General features: G+C 42.7%; 1 protein-coding gene across 3 annotated transcripts in view; it reads right to left on the bottom strand.

Annotated features, from left to right (window-relative positions):
• Window positions 1-19,027, bottom strand: part of PPP1CB (protein phosphatase 1 catalytic subunit beta) — a 54,107-nt gene that overhangs the window by 24,698 nt on the left and 10,382 nt on the right. For 2 of the 3 annotated variants that reach the window (XM_025215876.1, XM_025215884.1), the window contains exons 2-4: window positions 11,004-11,135; window positions 3,127-3,357; window positions 1,440-1,544 (exon numbers count right to left, since the gene is read on the bottom strand). In XM_025215876.1, the coding sequence (XP_025071661.1) occupies window positions 1,440-1,544; window positions 3,127-3,357; window positions 11,004-11,135 (468 nt within the window). Of the gene's footprint in view, window positions 1-1,439; window positions 1,545-3,126; window positions 3,358-11,003; window positions 11,136-12,391; window positions 12,429-19,027 lie in introns of those variants that run through there. The other variant, XM_025215893.1, reaches the window with a different exon arrangement.

Raw genomic sequence — 19,027 nt, 5'->3', positions numbered from 1 at the left:
TGCCCAGGGGCTTCCCAGTTTGGGAGAGAAACTGTCCTTTGTATTAGCATAGTATATAGTTGCAAGGTTCTCTTTTTCTGAGCCAAGTTTCTTCAATGGAAGCCATAGTCCTTATATGGGTTTAAATCAAAGGTTATGGTAAAATTATCTGAGGTTAAATAGGAAAGAGGAAGATTTAATCACAGGACAGCAGAAACTTTTAAAGTAAAAAGTGCAGCAAACATCTGAACAGATCACTCTTAGTTTTGCAAACCCCTGCAAAAGTAAACAGGTTACAAGTTACCTGGACACACACAAAAAAAAGAACAGACTTTTCTATATCAATTTTCAGGTGCCTTTTGGCTATGACACAGAAGAGGAATTAAAGTTGAAAGTTCTGGTAGACCCTTTGCAAAATTGTTTATTTGTGAAGGCTGGTGACTGGCATGGAAAAAAACCAACACAAAAACAGTGCTTTACTAGAAGATGTGCATTAGTTCGACCTAGCTCCCCAGCATCTGTAGAGATTGGGAGCTTTAGTGGGGCTTTTTGGTGCTTTTATCTAATAACTAATTCAATCAGCTATTAAATAAAAGCAACAAAAAGCCGTACTGAAGCAGGTAATTCCTACAGACATTAAGGCAAGCCAGGTCAAAATAACGTGATGCCTCTTCTGAGCATGTGCTGTGCTCGGTGCAGGGACATGCTGTGCTTAAAGTAAAACTCTTCTTTGGTTTGATATTTTTCCACGTCTGTTAGCAGCCGTGGATACTTGATATCACAGGCAGCTGGACTTTATGACCCAAGCAGTGCCTATGAAAATGTTTTTATCCTACAATCAGGAAACTACTTACATCTACAAGGTCAGTTTTATAAGAATTAACATCAGATTTAAAAGATCTGGCTCACATTAAACAGACCGACTGAAAAAGGGAGTTGGGCAAAAGAGCCGGGGGAGATCATGATACCATATCAGGATGTACCAAACACGGCAGGATAATACAAGATCGCTCATCTTGGGCAAGGAATGTAAAGGAGAACAGAGCAAAGAGGACAGGTTGAACAAATAGACAAACCCATTAAAATTCTAAATATTTTCCATGGTTCCATTTAAATTAGTGATTAAAATACTACCTACAACGGGAGAGACATTTTAACTAAATTTAAACCAGAGGATAACAGCTTGCTAAACAGAGTAAATTTTCTACACGTGGCACCAATGAGTGTGGGGAGAAGGAGGAAGAAATAGAATAAGGGGAGGGCTGAGTTATCTTGTTAAGAAAAATCAGACTGTTCTTGGTATTTCGTTGACTCTGATTGATCCAAGAAAGTAATCGTTAGGATGTAAATGTCTGGGTATTCCCTTAAACTCAGATCCCAAGCCAAAATCTAAACACAACTGTGTTACTGACATGGAAAATGCAGCTACACTATGCATTTCGATGAATTCATTAGCTTACCTCCATGACAACAGAATATCTTCTCATCCACAATGGCTGCAATAGGCAGACAATTAAAACAGTCGGTGAAGGTCTTCCAAAGTTTAATGTTAAATCGCCGTTTGCCTGTCAGAAAAGTAGTTTATTAGGAGAGTGCATAGCCATCCTGCAGTGTGCATTATACTCTGACAATTCAAGAAAAGGAGGTTAAGTCTAAGTTATGAAATTTGAATAAAGCCCACAATGGAGTCACTTGTTAAAACAGTGATTCTCAACCAGGATGACCCAAGATCTTTTGAAAGGTGTTGAGGTGTGAGGAGATAAGCACAGGTTCATCCATGCGGGGCTGTTCCCCCTACCCCCACTGCCTGGCTCCTTTGCTAGAAAGTAAGCACTGTGATAAATAAAAGTTAGTTTTTGAAACAGGGTGCTGCTCAGTTCATGGATAGGGGTGCAACGATAAAGATACCGATAGCTGATTATTAGCTAGCCATATTGGCTGATACCAACCAGATTGCCAATATGCAGCCTGGCAGCTTGGAGAGCAGTGTACACCTGGTTAGTCTGTTGAGGGGAAGGGGGTGGGGCAGGCAGATGGAGGGCACCCACAGTAAGGGAGGGAGTGGAGCTGGGGCAGGGCATGGGACAGAGCCTTAGATCCTCCAGGGGGCACATGGGAGCAGTGCGGTGTGCACCTCCTGCTGCTGCGCACACCACTGGGGAAGGCGGGGGGAGAGGGGGAGCATGTGCCCCCCTCGATCTGTGTGAGGAGCAAAAGGTGGGCTGCCTGCTATACAGAAAAGGCTGGGGCTGCACCAGCCTCTTCCCAGTGGGGGGCTGGGCCTGGGGCAGTCAGTGGCAGCACTGGGAGGGAGGAGAATATGGGGGGGTGACAGCCACCCCAAAATTTGCCATAGCCTCTCCTCCCAGCACCACCACCACCCACCCCACGCTCAGCCCTGGCGCAGCTCCCACCGGGAAGAGGCTGGCGCAGCCTCCAGCCCCAAGTGTACAGCAGGCTGCCCACTCTCACCATGCATGCAGATCTGGGCGGCACATGCCCCCCCATACCTCCCTCAGGGGTGCACAGAGTAGCCAGAGCCCACCCCCACCTTCCTGTGACCCCCAAACGCAGCTCTGTCCCATGCCCTGCCCCAGCTGGACAGCACCTGTGCCTGCCCCAGCCCCACTCCCTCCCTCGCTGGGGGTTACCTCAATCTGCCCCCTTCATGGCACTTCCCTCCTCCAAGCCCCGTCCGCCTCCACAGACTTACCAGCTGGACGTTGCTCTCCACACTGCCAGGCTGCACTCCTGGCCGCATCCATGCTACGGTTGGGTGTATGCATGCAGGATTTTATCAGCAACATTATAAGCCACTTCAACCAAGAAGAGCCAATTACTGATGATGTCAACTTTTCTTTAAATCGGTGCCAATATGATATGGACTGATGTATCAGTGCACCTCTAGTTATGGAGGTATGCCTTGTGTCTAATGAGGGCTGCCTTAAGTATATAAAGGCTAAGAACCACCATGTTAAAACATTTTAGTCTGTTACTAAAAGCAAGAACACTTCATATTCAAAGTAGCATAAAGTGTTTCAAAATTACTTGCAGAAAGTTGTTTCAAATGAATGCACAAGGAAATAATAATTCAAAATACCCACAATTATGACTCTTTTCAGAACCAAACTGAAAAATGTTACTTACATTCATCGTAGAATCCATAGATACGGTTAATACTAGCACACTCATGGTTTCCTCTTAAGAGAAAGAAGTTTTCTGGATACTTGATTTTATATGCCAGTAATAGGCAGATTGTTTCCAGAGACTGCTTGCCTCTGTCCACATAATCTCCGAGGAAAAGATAATTAGCTTCTGGTGGGAATCCTCCATATTCAAACAATCGAAGCAAATCTGTATATTGGCCATGAATATCTCCTACAAGATGAGAAATATTAAGGAAGATCAGTTAAAAATTGTTAAATAGTCTACTGAAACAAAGACATTAAGTACAAGTTTTATGAAGGACTAGCACTGTTTGAAACATTCTAAAAACTGAAAGGGTACAACATTCTTTTTACATTGCCAACTAAAACAGTTTCTAGGAAGCTGGGGAATTCCAGGTTCTTTGTTCAAATTTAGAACTAAAGTCAGAAAAAGCTGGTTTAATCTAATAATTCAGTAGAGGTTGATAAACAAAATCTATGCATAAAAAAAAAAAGCAAGTCTGGCACACAATTCTGTAAAAATTAATCCCAAAAAGCATTCAGTAAAGCATTTAGACCGCTTAGAGGCTTGTACAACATTAAGCTATTCTAAAAGCTTTAGATCTGAAAACCCTAGCAGGTCAAATGCTGGTCATTCCAGCTTCTACAGAAAGTCACAGAACAGAATAGTTTGAATAAGTGTAATCTTTGGCACAGTATTTTATAATTTGCTAGACACTTCAGAGACCTTAGAACATCATATCCTAAATATTCAACTCTACTACTTAACATGCAACTCCATAACCTGTCAATTCAAAAAAGGGGAGGGGAACAGGGGAAGGGAGAGGATGTACCCTCCACCTTTTTTTTTTTTAAACAGTACGGGTGCTGACTAAGGGTGTGCAAAGCAGGCTCTATTTAATTCAAATTCAGCCCGAATCGATGTATTTAATCACTGTCCCCGATTTGGATCACTGTCCCCAATTCAATTCGGGGGGGGGGGCGGCGCTCAGCAGCCCATGTACTTGACAGCGAAACTGGAAGTGGACCAGAAGTGCTTCCAGTCTACTTCCAGGTCTGCCAGGGAGCACGCAGGGGAGGGCCTGCACCCCCCCCTAGCTCTGATCAGTTGTGGGGGGACCCTGGGTACCACCCCAGACCCAGGAGGCACCAGTCGCTGAGCTAGGGCTGGGAGGCGCAAACCTTGAGGTATGTAGACACAGCTTTAAATGTTTTTTCTATGTCTGAATCAATTCGGATGGTTCCAATTCAAAATCAGAGAGATTAAAGGGTCCTCTAATTTGATTTGGATATTCGGCCACTGAATCGAATCAGGGACCAAAGCTTTGCACAACCCTAGTGCTGACAGACATGGCAGGGAAGAACAAAAACCAGAACAACGCCAGTTTGACCCAGCCCCCAGTGTCTGTACAGCTCATCTGCTTCAGCAGGGCTTTTGGCACTTATCTAATAGTTGATTCAATCAGCTATTAGATAAAAATGCCAAAAGCCCCACTGAAGCAGACGAGCTGTGCAGACACTGGGGAACCAGGTCAAACTGGCGTGATTCCTCATCTGGGCTTGTGCTGCACTCAGTGTGGGGGGACGCTGATTTGAAAGTAAAGCACTGTTTTTTCCCCCTACATCTGTAAGCACTCCATTTGTCACAACCATACTATTAACTCATTTTTACAGAGTACACAAATTTAACTTTAATTTGATACAATGTGATCCACTTTTAAACTCCTGTCCCTTGATCTATTTAAATGTATATTGATGTGGAATACCTCCAGGTGACCTACAATTCTGCTGCTGGCAGCAAGGTATCCATCAGATTTTAAAACATATATATTACATAATCCTGTGTAGGCCTCAATTCATCTGTAATTTATTGTTCTGAAAGGCCTAAGCATGCATATACATATCTAAGTTCTCCATTTCAAATCTGCAAGTAGTTAACAGGTTTAAACAGCCATAAACAAAACTTTAGGACTGGAATTAAATAAATAATCTTCCTTTAATCATGCAAAACTCACACAGCATAGGAGAAAAGCTACCTTTACAATCTGGCATGCCTATGCTTAACTGGACTACCAAGTCCCTCTGACCCCCACACAGCCTGCCCCCCCACAACCCCTCTGTCCTGATGTGGACTCCCACTCAGTGCCTTTGTCATCCAAAGATGATGCAGCTCTGTCCCCGCTGTGCTGCCCCCATCCCTGTACCTTTGATGCAGGTGGCTGTCAGAGGCAGAGGGCTGTCAGAAGGGCTCAGTGGCAGCACTTGGGGGGGGGGGGGGGGAGGAGAGAGGAAATAGGTAGGCAAGGGGTTTAGCAGGCTCCCATGACTGGCAACCCCTCATAAGAGCTCAATGCAGGGGTTTGCGCTCTTGCTCAGAGAGCAGGTGGCACCACTGTGCGCAGTCCATCTTTCAATGCTGTTTCTGCTTCTTTCTTGACGGAGCTTAATACTGTTGTGGCTCTGTTTTTATGGAAAAGACTACTTTTTACAGATTTTTATAGACTGGCATTGTGGGATATTTTTTTGTTTTTGTTTGTTTTTTAAACAATGTGTCTGTATATTTACAGCGCACTGGCAACCCTAATCCTTAAGCAACTTCCAGATGCATGATAGAGGCAGGACGGTCTGAATATATGCACCAGATACCGAGAACATGACAACTAGAAACGGAAAACATTTGCAAAGACGGGATGACAAAAAAATCAGCCAAAAAAACAAAACAAAAATGCTTGAACAGTTAGCATTGATACTGGAGTCATTCTGGGATATGATTAACCCATTAGACCAGTGTTTTTCAAAGCTTTGGGCCACGTACCCTTTAACCAGCAAAACATTGCTGCTTGTGTTCCTTGCACCCAATGCATCTTCGCATGGTCATTCAAGTTAGAAAAAAACCCCACTGCATCAGACTAGGGCAGTCTGATTTCTAGGCAGCTGGGAGCTACAGGCTGCACCAGGTGAGCCATGGCCCCCCTGGGCTAAGCACCCCATAGACACCCTTCCCCTCAACCAGTGCCCCACGCAAAAATCTCTACCCCCTGCTGCCCTACCACACTCCCCGGCTGGCCAGGAGCCTAGGGACCACAATGTAAGCCCATGGGAGCATGCAGCCTGAGGGCCACCAAGTGGCCCTGCATGTACACTATCGGTGCTTCCAACAAACCTTATTTTAACAATGAGCACCCAGATCAACTCCAAACAAAGTATCAAGAATGGAGTACTTTCAGTACCTATTTTGTCTGGGATCAGACCCAGCTTATGCATAAAGCTGAAGTCTGAGTTAAGTTCAGAGAGAGTTAGAGATACAAATTGGTTTTTCTAAAATACTAAGTTTATCAAAAACATTTGGCAAGTTAAAGCTTCTTCACATGGATACGTTTAGCTCAGGCTTGCATGTCAGCTGCAACACCTAACAGGAAAGAAACCACACTAGTTTTTCTATAGAGAATTGGCATAAAATGAAAGTGAAGTGCACTTTTGTAATGTGAGTGTACAAAGTGCGAGTGTTACATGTTTAATCCAATTACTAAACCATACCAAAATATACCATCAGCCCAGAGGAGCTGAAGAAACATTCCTCAACAAAAAACAGTTAATCCAGTAAATCGGATTAGTCCATCTACTTTTTAAAAGAAGAGATTTATGTATGTATGAACATTCCTCTTCACCCCCAATGCCTGCATGAGACTCATTCCTTATAAACATTAATTGGGACATATCTGGTGGAGAAACATTCTAATTTACACTTGTGATGCTTCTTGGTTACCTGCAAGCTGTAGTCATTCACTATGCCAAACTTCACTCCAGATTTAGTTTAATATTCTGTTTAGAAAATATTTTATAGCGCTTCCTAGACAGTTTAGATGCAAAGTTTAAATTAGAAGATGCCGTGGTGGACCTGTTCAAAGTATAGTCTGTTTCAATTAAAAATAGTTTGGAATTATAATGTCACCTTGTACCACATTTCACTAGATTAAGAAAACCAAAAGTTAAAGCAGTTAGTCTGTCATAGTGAAAAGACTAAATAGCAAAGTGGAGAAGCTAACTTTGTTTTAGTTTTATGTCAACATATAATAGGCAAATCTTCCCCACCATAGTAGGAATTGAAAAAGACAGACAAAGAGCACTTATTATCAAGTTATTACTGACAAAGTAAAAAGACTTGGATGATCAAGCAGCAGATATTAGGAACATTGCTAAATCTGACCTGTTACAAGAGAGCCAAAGGACAGGCTACAGCATAGTTGGTTGTATGCATATGAACAAATTCAAACTGAACATTTAGATAGTCAATAAATTCAAGAAAGATGGGATTTATTTATTTATTTTTTAGATACAGCATCATCATGCTTCCCATTAAATACACCGTTTTCCCCCTCCCCGATATGTCATACCCTGACAAAACAGACTAGGAATTGTTCACTAACCAGCACCTGCAACTATATAGTATTGTGTTTAATACACCAATTACTGCACATTTCCCAGGTTTTCAAATTAAAGTAATATTTTTTAAAATACCTAGCATAATATTAATTCTTTATTCACTTCTTCTTTAAGTTAAAATCTTAAATGGATTTTAGGGTCATGGAGAATGGGAAGAGACCAATAACAAGTTTACCAAAGACTTCTATAAAGCTTGAAGTTTATGATATAGAACAAAAAGATCTGATATACTGTATTTACTCAAATACAATACAAGTCCTCACTCTCTCTCCACCCCAACTCAGCAGGGGTGAGTTGTCTCATGTTCCCATACAAGGAAACCTGATTAAATACATTGTCTGCTGCCAAAAGCATCACATACTCAGTAATGAAAACCAGCTATGAAGATGATTAAACACAATCAGTGCTGAGCATGACTATAAAACACATGGCCCATATTGGACAAACATATCTGATGGGAATTTACCATAAGGACAGATTAGTGGCACCCATCTGAATTAGATGTATGCTAGTGCCCATTAAGTGCAACCTCCCTCAGCACTGAAACTTTTTTCCAAGTTATAGTGAGCCACTACATTGAATACATTTAGTCTTCCTCTTCACTCCCACATCCGAGTTGCACCTTTCTTTCCCATTTTAATGATCCTTGTTTCTTCACCAGCCTTAAATGTCTAGTAAACCAACATGGGGTCCCAACCAGTTCATCTAGAATCCCTCTGCCACCCTCTCTCTCAGTCTGTTGCACATGATTAACGTGACCCCACCCTCCATGAGGTGAAGCCAGAGCAGGCTGTGCTACACTTCATCCGCAAATACATTTTCAGAGGATCCCAGTACTCATGACAAGAACACCTAGTTCCAGTCATGAATGAGGGCAAAATAGCACAAGGATCTAGGGGGAGTGAGGAGAGTCCTCCAGAGTACATGCACACGGAGCAGTGCTGAGTTGTGGGCTCACCATGGCTTGAAACACGGTTGGCTCTGTTGGGGTCCAAGAAAATGAACTATATTTTCATATAGTGAAAAATGGAGTGGGCAAAATGCGGCCCACCAGGCCATTCTATCTGGCCCATGGGGCCCCTAACAAATTAAGAAAATTAATATTAATCTGCCCTGGGCTGCCTGTCATGCGGCCCTCGATGGCTTGCCAAAACTCAGTAAGCGGCCCTCTGCCCAAAGTAACTGCCCGCCTCTGTGGTAAAATCATAAGCAGTTTGGCTGTGGACTAGTATCATGCATGCACTGTTTGTATTACAGGTTTCCCTCAATTGATGCGGGTTCTTTATATGAAAATTTGCTCTTATGCGATGAGCATATTTAGACCCATAATTTGTTATATACGAGGCAAATTCACTCTTATGCGATCTGCATATATATCCCGCCCCAACCCAAGCAGGTAAATGTGCAGGGCAGGGAAAGGGCCATGGCCCCACTCACCCCAGCCCCAGCTACAGCAGCCCGGGAGCAGCCGACACCAGCTGCCTGTACCAGGGGACGATGCAGCCCAGAAGCGGGGAGGGGCAAGCGGAGCACAGTGCAGCCCAGTGGCTGCAGGCAGCTGGTGCCAATGGTGGGGTGAGTGCTGCTGCGTTCCCTCTGCTTTGCTGCCTTGTGCAGCCCCGGGAGTGACACCCCTTCCCTAGTCTCAGCCTCCCTCACCACCACGGGAACCTATGCCTATCTGTTACACTGTAAATTGGGTTCGCTTTACGCACATTCGATTTATGCGCTATTCTCTGGGAACACACGTACAGCATAAAATCAAGGGAAACCTGTATATATAAAGTAGGTACAGAAGTGTTGCTTAAAAGTGCGCATATGGAGTACCCGTGCTAAAAATTGCAGCAGTTTCAAAACGTGCATCAATTCTGGATGAACTACACTTATGGGTACACACTGGAAATTAATATACCTGTAGTATATGACTAAGTCAGCATTTTCAGATTTGCCCCTTACTTCTATGTGCTCAGGGAGAGTAGGATTGGGGGGGGAGGGGGGCAGGGAGTCGCCCGATTCCTCAGATTTAATTTTCCCTGCTATAGCAGTGGGAGGGGGGCAAATTCAAGGCAAACCTCCAAAAGATCCACACACATTCTATACATGAAAAATTATAAAATTCTCCACATACCAAATCTAAATGGGGGGTCAGAGTAAATACAGTATATTGAATATATTTAAAATTAATGCATATTAAACAGTGAAGAGAATTATCAATTTTCTTCTTTACAACTTTTTAGTGAATGGCAAAACATTGGAAACAGAACACAATTTTATCATGAATCATTAAATGCAGGATTTACATTATTTGAAAGATTCTAGCATTTTTCACATGCGTTTCTCTTTTGTGCATATACATGCCACCAAATAAAAAGTGCACCTTGTTTCTGGAAGACAGAATGTAGAAGAGATTTTTCCAGCATCACGGCCAACTTTGACAGAGTAATTCTTCTGGCAAACAGAGCGTCCAGGAAGCACAGCATCAGGCACTTAACATCCTGGTGTGGAAGACTTGTCTCCTACAATGCCACACTTCGTGGACAGTTTCCAAGAGGACTTACTCCATGTCACATAAGGTTACGCCTCAGACCCTTACAAAAGGCTGTAGCAAACTTACTTCTTTACTGTAACTAGTTCTTTATACAAGCTTCCACATCACGAGCTTCACCAAAATCTTACTAAGCGTTCCCTTACTGCTTTGGGTACAAGCTACAGTGCTTGCTACAGTACTCAGCTTCATAGCTATGGCTGTGCAGAGTTAAGAAAAACAAACAATAAACACAAGACATCGCCCATTTACTTTGCTAAAGAGTCATAAGTGGCAGCCATCTTGGCTGTACTGCATGTATGGTGCTTCCAGGAATGCTCCTTTATACAGGAAAGCTGCTTTCTTCACTGGAAACACCCCCCCCCCCCCCCCCCCCCCCCACCTACTCCGGGGGGGGAGGGGGGGGGGGGGGGGGGCGGAGAGAAAGGTGCATGTTGTATGTGAGAAGAGCTTGCAGCAAACAAGTTTTAGACAGAAGTGTCTGCTGTGCTTTTAAAGAAAAAATGACTCACTGCTTACATAACTATTACACTTAAGTTAGATCAACACTCCAGACAAATAGCTCTCCTCTTTCAGGGTGTGCACAATTTGAACTATAAAGAGACTACTCCGCCCTGAAATGTTGACAAAACCACAAATCTATGTAGAAAACTCTACTCAACTGTCAATTAGGTTTTCAGCACTGAGTAATTTAGGGTTTTGTTTTTTTTATTGGAGACAGCTCATCTTTTCAATCCATACCAAGCAAGACAAGTTCGTTCACATAAGCAAAGACACAAAATACCTGCCCATAAAACCCTCAAATTTTCTTTGCTCCATCCTCAGTAACTACAAGACGAAAATCAAGACATGCAAACTAATTTACATACCACAAATCTTCAGAGGTGCCTCAAGTTCCAAGAGAATAGGCTGGCTAAGAAAGATTTCTCGTGATTTTATGCATAAGCCTCGAACTTCTGCTTCTGTCATCTGCACAATCTTGCCAGGACGACATCCTCTCACTGAAAACAAAAAAAAAGTTAAATGGAATCAGCACCAAGATACAGCTTTGTTTAGGGGGAAGAATTATACAAGTGCTTCTTATCATTATACAGCGCATCACTATGGTGCAGCAGTCTTAAAGAGATACCTAGAGTCTGAAGACACCCTTGCTATATAAAAAACTTAAAGAAGAAACAGTTTTAGTTGTATTTGTTTTACCTTTAACCTACACCATCTGTTCTAGAATGGGTTGGGTTAAAGGAACATTAAACAAGTTTCACTAATTAAGCTTTCTAAGGACTGCTTTAGGTAGGAGATACCATTGTGTGTACTCCTTGATCAGGATCATCTACTGAGCCCACCTGCATGGTATCAAACTCCTGTTTTATTCTCTCTACCTCAGCTCTGGTTAGCTCAACTCTCAAATAATGAATATTTACAATTCTGCATCCATAATGAAGGTGCAGCCTCCAGCTCACAGAAAAACAACCACCTGTTTAGTAACACTGCTCCTGAATGATTCTGTGCATTTCAGTTAAATGGCCTTTTTGGTCCCTTTCTGTATGTACAGAGATGTTAATTTTGAACTTCTCAAATGCTCTATCCATGCCTCTGAACAAAAACACTGTAGCATGCAAAGCCAGGGGATTATCATAGCAGAAATCATGGATTGTTAGGGGAGTGGAGAGGGCGGCATCTTGGTCTGCTGTCAATTTTTTGTGGAGAGGACCACAAAAAGGAGAGAGAGGGGTCAGAGTAAGGAGCACCATGCAACAAAGTACTTATGCTGGGCTCAAGACAGTGCAGAAAAGGAAACCATATCCCATGGAGCACATAGACTAATAATTTCAACACCCAGAAACTGAAAGAGAAACCTGCTATGGCTGCAGGTCACAAAAATATTCCCAAATAGGGTTGTTGTGGTTTTTTTTTTTTTTTAAAGAAATTCCTGTACCACAGGGAAAAGAGAAGCATGTGGCAAATGTAAACAGTTCAACAATGAAGAGAAAAGTTCACTTGAATCTTGATAGGGCAGTATATGCAACAATCCAGTAATATGTGCGTGACAAAAGATAGGATTGTTTCTCACAGAAACAATCAACACATCAAGAAATGCTAATACCAAAGAATACTTAAAAGTAACAGAAAAGGCTATAACAAGCTGTAAGCAAAAATTCAAGTGTCACACGGTTAGCTTTGTTATAGATTATACTGCAAACATAGCAAAGAGGAGAAGAAACTTAGAAGACAACAATGAAGCAAATGTGAAACTTACAACATATGGGTGCAGTGCTCATTTGATGACTCTTAACCAAAGACTTAAGTAATCCAGAATAAAGGAAAATGTTGTTGAAATTGCAAAATACTTCTTGTAACAATCAGTTTGCTTCAGCTTCACTGAGGAGAGCTGGGGGAACCCAAGCTAATTCTCCCCCAAGATGTACAATGGAACGCAGCGGTGGACTAAGCTATTTATTAGGAACTGGCCTATTCACATGACCATGCGTGAAGAAACTTGCAACAGAATTGATGGACATAATCACAGCTGGAGCAGTCAACATTGGACTAAAGAGAAATGTAGGAGATATGCTGAATACACTAAAAACCTATTTCCGTAGCCCTGGACAAACTACAAAGAGATTGCTGCTGTATTGCAGATGCTGATGAAATTTGTAAAGAAACTCTAGAAATATTAAAGCAAGAAATACTCAGCAGCAAAGTGAAACTGCAGGCAGCAGAATGCTTGAATCGAGCACTCTACCTCATTTTCTTGCTAATATTCGCATACAGGGTAGATGCCTAACTACCAAAGAAGAAAATGCTGCTATGCATCTATTACCCACCCAATCATGCCAACCATAATACATTTCAGGGCTAGAGGTGAGCTAAATCAAGCAATACACATTTTCTGAGGATGTTTTAAAAGGTAGTCACATTGCTGAACTGGTGCAAGCCACTGGCAAAGCACCTAAAACCAGTTTGTTGCAAGTGCTAAACTAACTTTTACCATCAGTAGCCTCTTCTGCAGGGGCAGAAAGAATATTTTCTTCATCTGGACTGGATTACTCAAAGCTGAGAAACTGATTGGGAGTTGAAAAAAGCAAGGAAGCTCATTTTCCCTTTTAATCTATGATTTAAAAAGGGGATGAGGATGAGATTTATAAGTTCCAAAAAGTTGAAGGAAAGGGGGTAAACTTTTTCAAAGAGCATGGGGGTGAGGGGGAGGAGGAAACCATCTCATTTTAATGAGAATTAGGCAAGCAGGAACTTAAGCTGAAATGACTTTCACCTAGGCAGTTTAGAAAATCCTCCCCAGGGTGACCTGAAATAATTGGTTTAATTCACTAATCACAGGTCATACTTCTAATACTATAACAGCTAGTATTAGTGTTCAATAAATTAGTTGGCTGTAAATGTGCATGTTTTGATAAAAAAAGCTTCTGTATCCAAAACATTAGTTTTGTTTAATAAATCTGAAGGGCTAACTGCACGTGTTGAATTAATTAAAAATTCAAGGTGCCATCTTAAAGGCAGCCTGATACAAATGTGTGCAAAAGTTAATCATCTAGTGAATAAAAAATACATACATTTCACTATTTTATAGCATACTAAGAGGGTAATATTTCTTAACATACTTGGGATGTTAAATATATTTTTAAAATGTAAATATCTAGTTTGTGTACCTAGGAAACTTATGTACCAAATCTACTGTAAAATTTGTACTTCACTGTTATTCAACTTGCTTTGTTATATCAACCAATGAAAATAAAATGTTCTTTAAAAAGAACAAAAACAAAAATATATACAACGGGAAGTTGATAAACTCAATTATTTAAATCAGGTTTTTGGCTTCCTGATTTAAGTCATGATTTAAAAATCAGTGGTGCTCAGCCTTTCGGCCCTGAAGGCCAGATGAGTGGGGCAGGGGCCAGTCCCTGAGCTGGATCGCCTTGGGGCCCAGCACCACCCCCACCCAGGCCTGCCCACTGGCATCAGGCACCCATCCAGCTCACAGGCCTCAGGGCTCTTCATGGGCAACAGGGGGAGTGGTGCCATAAGCAAGAGTAAGTAAAAAATGGGCACAGACAGGTCCAAAGCAGATTCCTACTTGATCTCACACAAGGGATAAGTTAAAAAATAAGGAGTTTCAAGTCCCAAGAGTGTCTGATCTGATCACTGATGCATGCAAATGCAATTCATAATGCAGTTTGAGACAGCAAGACAGAATCATCACTGAAAAGTTACAACATTTGTAATCACATTTTTTACTACAAAAAGTCAATTTCAGCATAAAGGTATTCAAGTCACTAATTTTTAATCTATTACTTAAATTGGGTTGCAGCTTTGTAAAAGCTAGTCTGAGGTATTTTCAACTACAATTCTACTTTAAAAAGTTAGTGACTGCTGGCACTGCTAATAAAGTAACTGCTACAGGCAAACACTGACAATTAGACCCTTAATCTTGCATACACTTAAGATAGCACTCTACTTGAGTCTCTTTAAATTCAATGGGACCACTCACAAACTTGAAAAATGTCATATACATGCCTGCACCACCACTAGCTAAAACAATATATTACATTTCTCAACAGTAAAATTAGTAACCAAAACAACTGTCAGGGTCAAGGATCTGCACAGGAGGATCCAAAGCTACCTACCCATGGGCCTTGCTACCAGCCCTGGGAGCGTACAAGAAAGTGGGGGATTAAGCCAGGCTGAAAAGCGCCGTTCTGCACCCACACTGCTCAGAGTACGAGTTGCTGGAGGGTGGAAGGGAGTAGCCATGGGTGGCCCTTGTCCACAGAATTCTGGGGCAAGCAGGAAGACTAAGTGGTGCACTTGCCTCACTGAACATGAGCCCGGTGCTGCAGCAACCCCAAATGGGGTTGTGTGGCACCCCAATTTAGAATCACTTAAGCAAACTGTGTATTTGAACGCACATAAATGCCTTAGATTTCTGCAGGTATCTGCTTGCAAACACTGACTGATTGGAGCCTATAAGAAGATTTTACTGGTTTTTCACAAGTCTAAATATAGTATGGGCTGGAAATACCCTGTGATATTTTCACAATAAGGGTGATGAGTTCTTGGACCTGCCTTTTCTAAGAGCATGGAACTTTAAGGAACACCCTCATGAACTAGGACTAAATATTCCCCTTCACTTCCACCTACCACTTATGTGGAATTTTTCCACATCTAGAACCTAAAAGCCTTTGAGGAGTGTTCAATAGCATTATGCAGATAGGAATATAAGCATACGAAGGGAAGCAACTTGTCTTGGGTCACTCAAAGGAGTGACAAAAACAGAAACTGAACCAAGGTCTTCCCTAATGCATTATCTATATAGACCAAACTGCAAGCCATAGACACCCTAGCGCTCCAAGCACAAGCTCTGCCATAAACCCACATGGGAATGCTGCACTTACTCAGCCCAGCTCATTCCCCCAGTCCTCCCAGACTCTGAGAACTGGTGAGAGGGGCTGCATGAAATGGGACTCCTGCATGTCTCCTTAGGAGCAGGCACCATGCTGTCCCCCTGAGCTAAATGGGGACAGGGAGGAGGCAGATGGCAAAAAAAGACAAGGGCACAGCAGGGTTCTGCCCCACTGCCTTTACCTGGCACCAGTCGCTGCACAAGTAACCAGTCATCCTCTCCTACTCCCTGCAGGAACAGCAACCTCCTTCAGGAGTCTAATGACCCAGCCCCAAGCTCCCCAGTCTACTCTGCCCAGAAGCCACTTACAACTCTGAGCACTGTGCACCATCCCTCTGCCATGCGATCAATGGTGCCCTGACTGCCCTAGCACTCCATGAAATCCTCTAAAAGGGTGTTTCGGAGTACAAGGAGGTAAGAAATAAATTAATCTTAAATTAATATGGTGTCACTAAGTTCCAAGAAGTTATGGAAGGGTGTCATAAGTCAAAAGGTTGAGAACTATTGTTACAGAAAAATGCAGTGGGGGAAAGCCAACAGTCCTAACTAGTTATGCTGTGGAACTACTGTATTTTCTTGCGTATCTCATCCCCCCAAGACACACACCTTGTTTTGGGAAAGTAAGACAAAGAGAAAAGCTTCCACAGCACAGGGCTGCCAAGGCTGAATGCTGATAGCATACAAAAGGGGGGTAGGCCTGTAATCAGCTTCATTAAACCTCTAGCAGCTGCACAGCTACAGTGTTAACCTTGTCAAAGCCATTGCCAAATTAGTGGCAGCTTTTGGCTGAGTAGCAAAGTTGACATGTCCCAGTTTGGCACAGGCTCTGACAGGGTTTTAAACCTGTAGCTTTGCAGCTGCAAGAAGGCAAGTAATGCTGAGGACAGGACTCCCTGGCTAGGTGCAGGAGGGGAGAAGAGAGAAAGTGTCCAACAGCAATTTCAGCATATGGACACCTCCATTTTGGCAAGAAAAAAAACCAAAACATTTTTCTCCCTGAAAACATGCACCCCAGTTTGAGGGCTATTGGAGGGGGGGCGGGGGGAAGAAGGGTGGATAAGGTATTAAGTAAATACAGTATTGAAAGACCTGGATTCCAATATATTTGCTCCTCTGTAGATTAAATGGATTTACTGTTAGTTTATTTGGGTGTCCATTACAGCTACGAAGGATTCTGAAGCATAAAAATGTGTACGTCCCATCCCATGCAGAGGATTTGAACATAAGTTTGTATTTGATTCAAGAATATAAAGTCAGAAAATTTCCCCATCCCGTTACCTTCCCATGCTAGCATCCAGTGTATGCGTGCATGCGGAGGGGGGAAAGGGGAAATTGTGAAAGCATTCTGGAAAGCATTTGCTCCAACTGAAACCAGGATAGCACACGCCTCCTTACTAGTAGTCCTCCAACACATTTCCATGTTGAGAATAGACTTGGAGGCCTGTTACAACTGAATAAAATGACCATGATGCAGATTAACAGTTTGGTATCATCATACTGTACTCTGGGGCCACTCTTTAATAGTTTGTCAGCAAGTGGGCCCAAGTATTTCTGCTATATATCTCTCTCTCTCAACAGAATAAGGGAAATGATGCACCTAAGGACTGGCTTTTGTTATAGGAGTTAACTCTGGCTCTCCTCTGTTGTTCCAACTCTGCTTCCATCCACAGATAAAGTGTTGGTGGTCTACATCTGACCTAGCAAGCCTTTCCTACGGCACTTGATAAAGTCAGGGTGCTGCTTTTGCACAAGCTATCAATGCACCCCTTTGAGATTTCATCATAGACTAAGCTACTTAAGTAGTAAAAGAATTCATGTGCCATTCTCACACATTCCCAGGGCAAGTTCACTAGAAAGAATTAGAGTGGCACAACTTACTGCAGGCAGAGGCAACTCCTAGGAAATAAAACTTCACAAGTCCCAGCACTTTAATCATCAATAAAAGCTTTCCTTTTGTAGGCTGGCAGAGTTCTAGCTTGCAAGAGGCTGGGGAGAGCAGGACACAGGGGGTGACACGGGTATGCCCACATATACACATGGCAGCCTGGTGGGGAACAGCTCCCTCCAGGCACATATGGGGGCAGGGAAGAGAAGCATACATGACATGGGGGGGCAACCCCAGAATTCTGCACCCACAACCGGACCAACTCCAGGCAGGAGCTCCCTCTGCAGTCCAGCGGGCAGGACCTGGCACAGGAAGGAGTTCTGTGCTACAATGGATGCCAAGGTAAGATGTCCCCCTGTAACCTGACCTAACCAGTAAGTGCATCAGTACAGACATGCTAATGTCATATTTTACTTAGTGATAGACTGATGTTACCAGTAACATTTTGGGTCAATACTGTACCACAGGGGTGTTGAACACACAAGCCTGTGGGCCAGCAGACCCATTACTAGAGTCAGACTGCAAGGCGTCTCACAGCTGCTGCTGCAGCAGTGAGACCAGCACCCAGAGGGGTTAATGCCACCTACGCTGCCTCAAAACTTTTTGGTTTGTGATCACCACTGAGGACACAAATCAGTGGCAGGGGGATGAATGGTGTCAGCATTAGTCCCCTTGTGTTCACCACACTAACACAGCTGCTGTGGGAGAAGCTGACAAAAGCCTTATGGGCCAGATCCAGACTGCAAAATCAAGTGAGTTTGACACCCTGCTGTACCAAAATGACAGTGAGTGTATTTGTGATACAGCCAGGAATGTTTTTATTTAGATGTCCCACCAAAGTCTCAAAAAATAAACTAAAAGCAGACAGAATAACTAAATCAAGAATACAAGTGTCTTGAAATACTTACAAGCTGCAAACCTATTAAAAAGCAGCTGATTAGGTAACCACTGTGTATGCTACAAATATTGCAACTGTTTCCTAAATTAGAAGCTTGCAGAAAAGCCTCCACTGACACTTGGAAAGCAACCTATTTCTGAAAGTGGTCATTTCCCAGCTGTAAACAGAGATGTGCCTCAGAGCTAGACATACAAAAATAATTGTTAGATATTTTACATATGACGACTATGTAAATCAAGAGCGGTTTTATTACAACGGTCGAGTGGTAGCTCAGTTTTGTTTCTGGTTAAACAAACATAACTGGGTACCCTTTCTGGAAAAAAAAAAAAAAAAAAAAAAAAAAGGCTTCTGCCCCTAAGAAAATGACAAAAAAAGTTAGAGCAAGAGACAAGGAGGGGCTGGAGGAAGAATGAGGTGTTAGAAGTCACCACTGGCATTATGCTTACATCCCAGTCTTAGAAAGATATAGCCAACACAGCACATGTGACTGGGTTGGCAGCCAATCTGAGATGGGTCTCTGCATCCACAGAGGCTTTGTAAGTGTTCTCTTAGAGTAAGTCCTAAACAGTGAGAACTCAAGTGTTTTCTTCCCACATTTATGACCAAGCTTTAGCGAGGAATAATAATAAAGTCCTTATCTCCAAGCTCACTCCCTGGAGTGCAGCAGTAGGCTCAGGCAACAACAACAAAACAA

The sequence above is a fragment of the Alligator sinensis genome, unplaced genomic scaffold (assembly GCF_000455745.1).
Source record: "Alligator sinensis unplaced genomic scaffold, ASM45574v1 scaffold138_1, whole genome shotgun sequence".
In the NCBI taxonomy this organism is placed as follows: domain Eukaryota; kingdom Metazoa; phylum Chordata; order Crocodylia; family Alligatoridae; genus Alligator; species Alligator sinensis.
The sequence above is the reverse complement of the archived record's forward strand: the minus strand, read 5'-3'. Positions and strand labels throughout refer to the sequence as shown.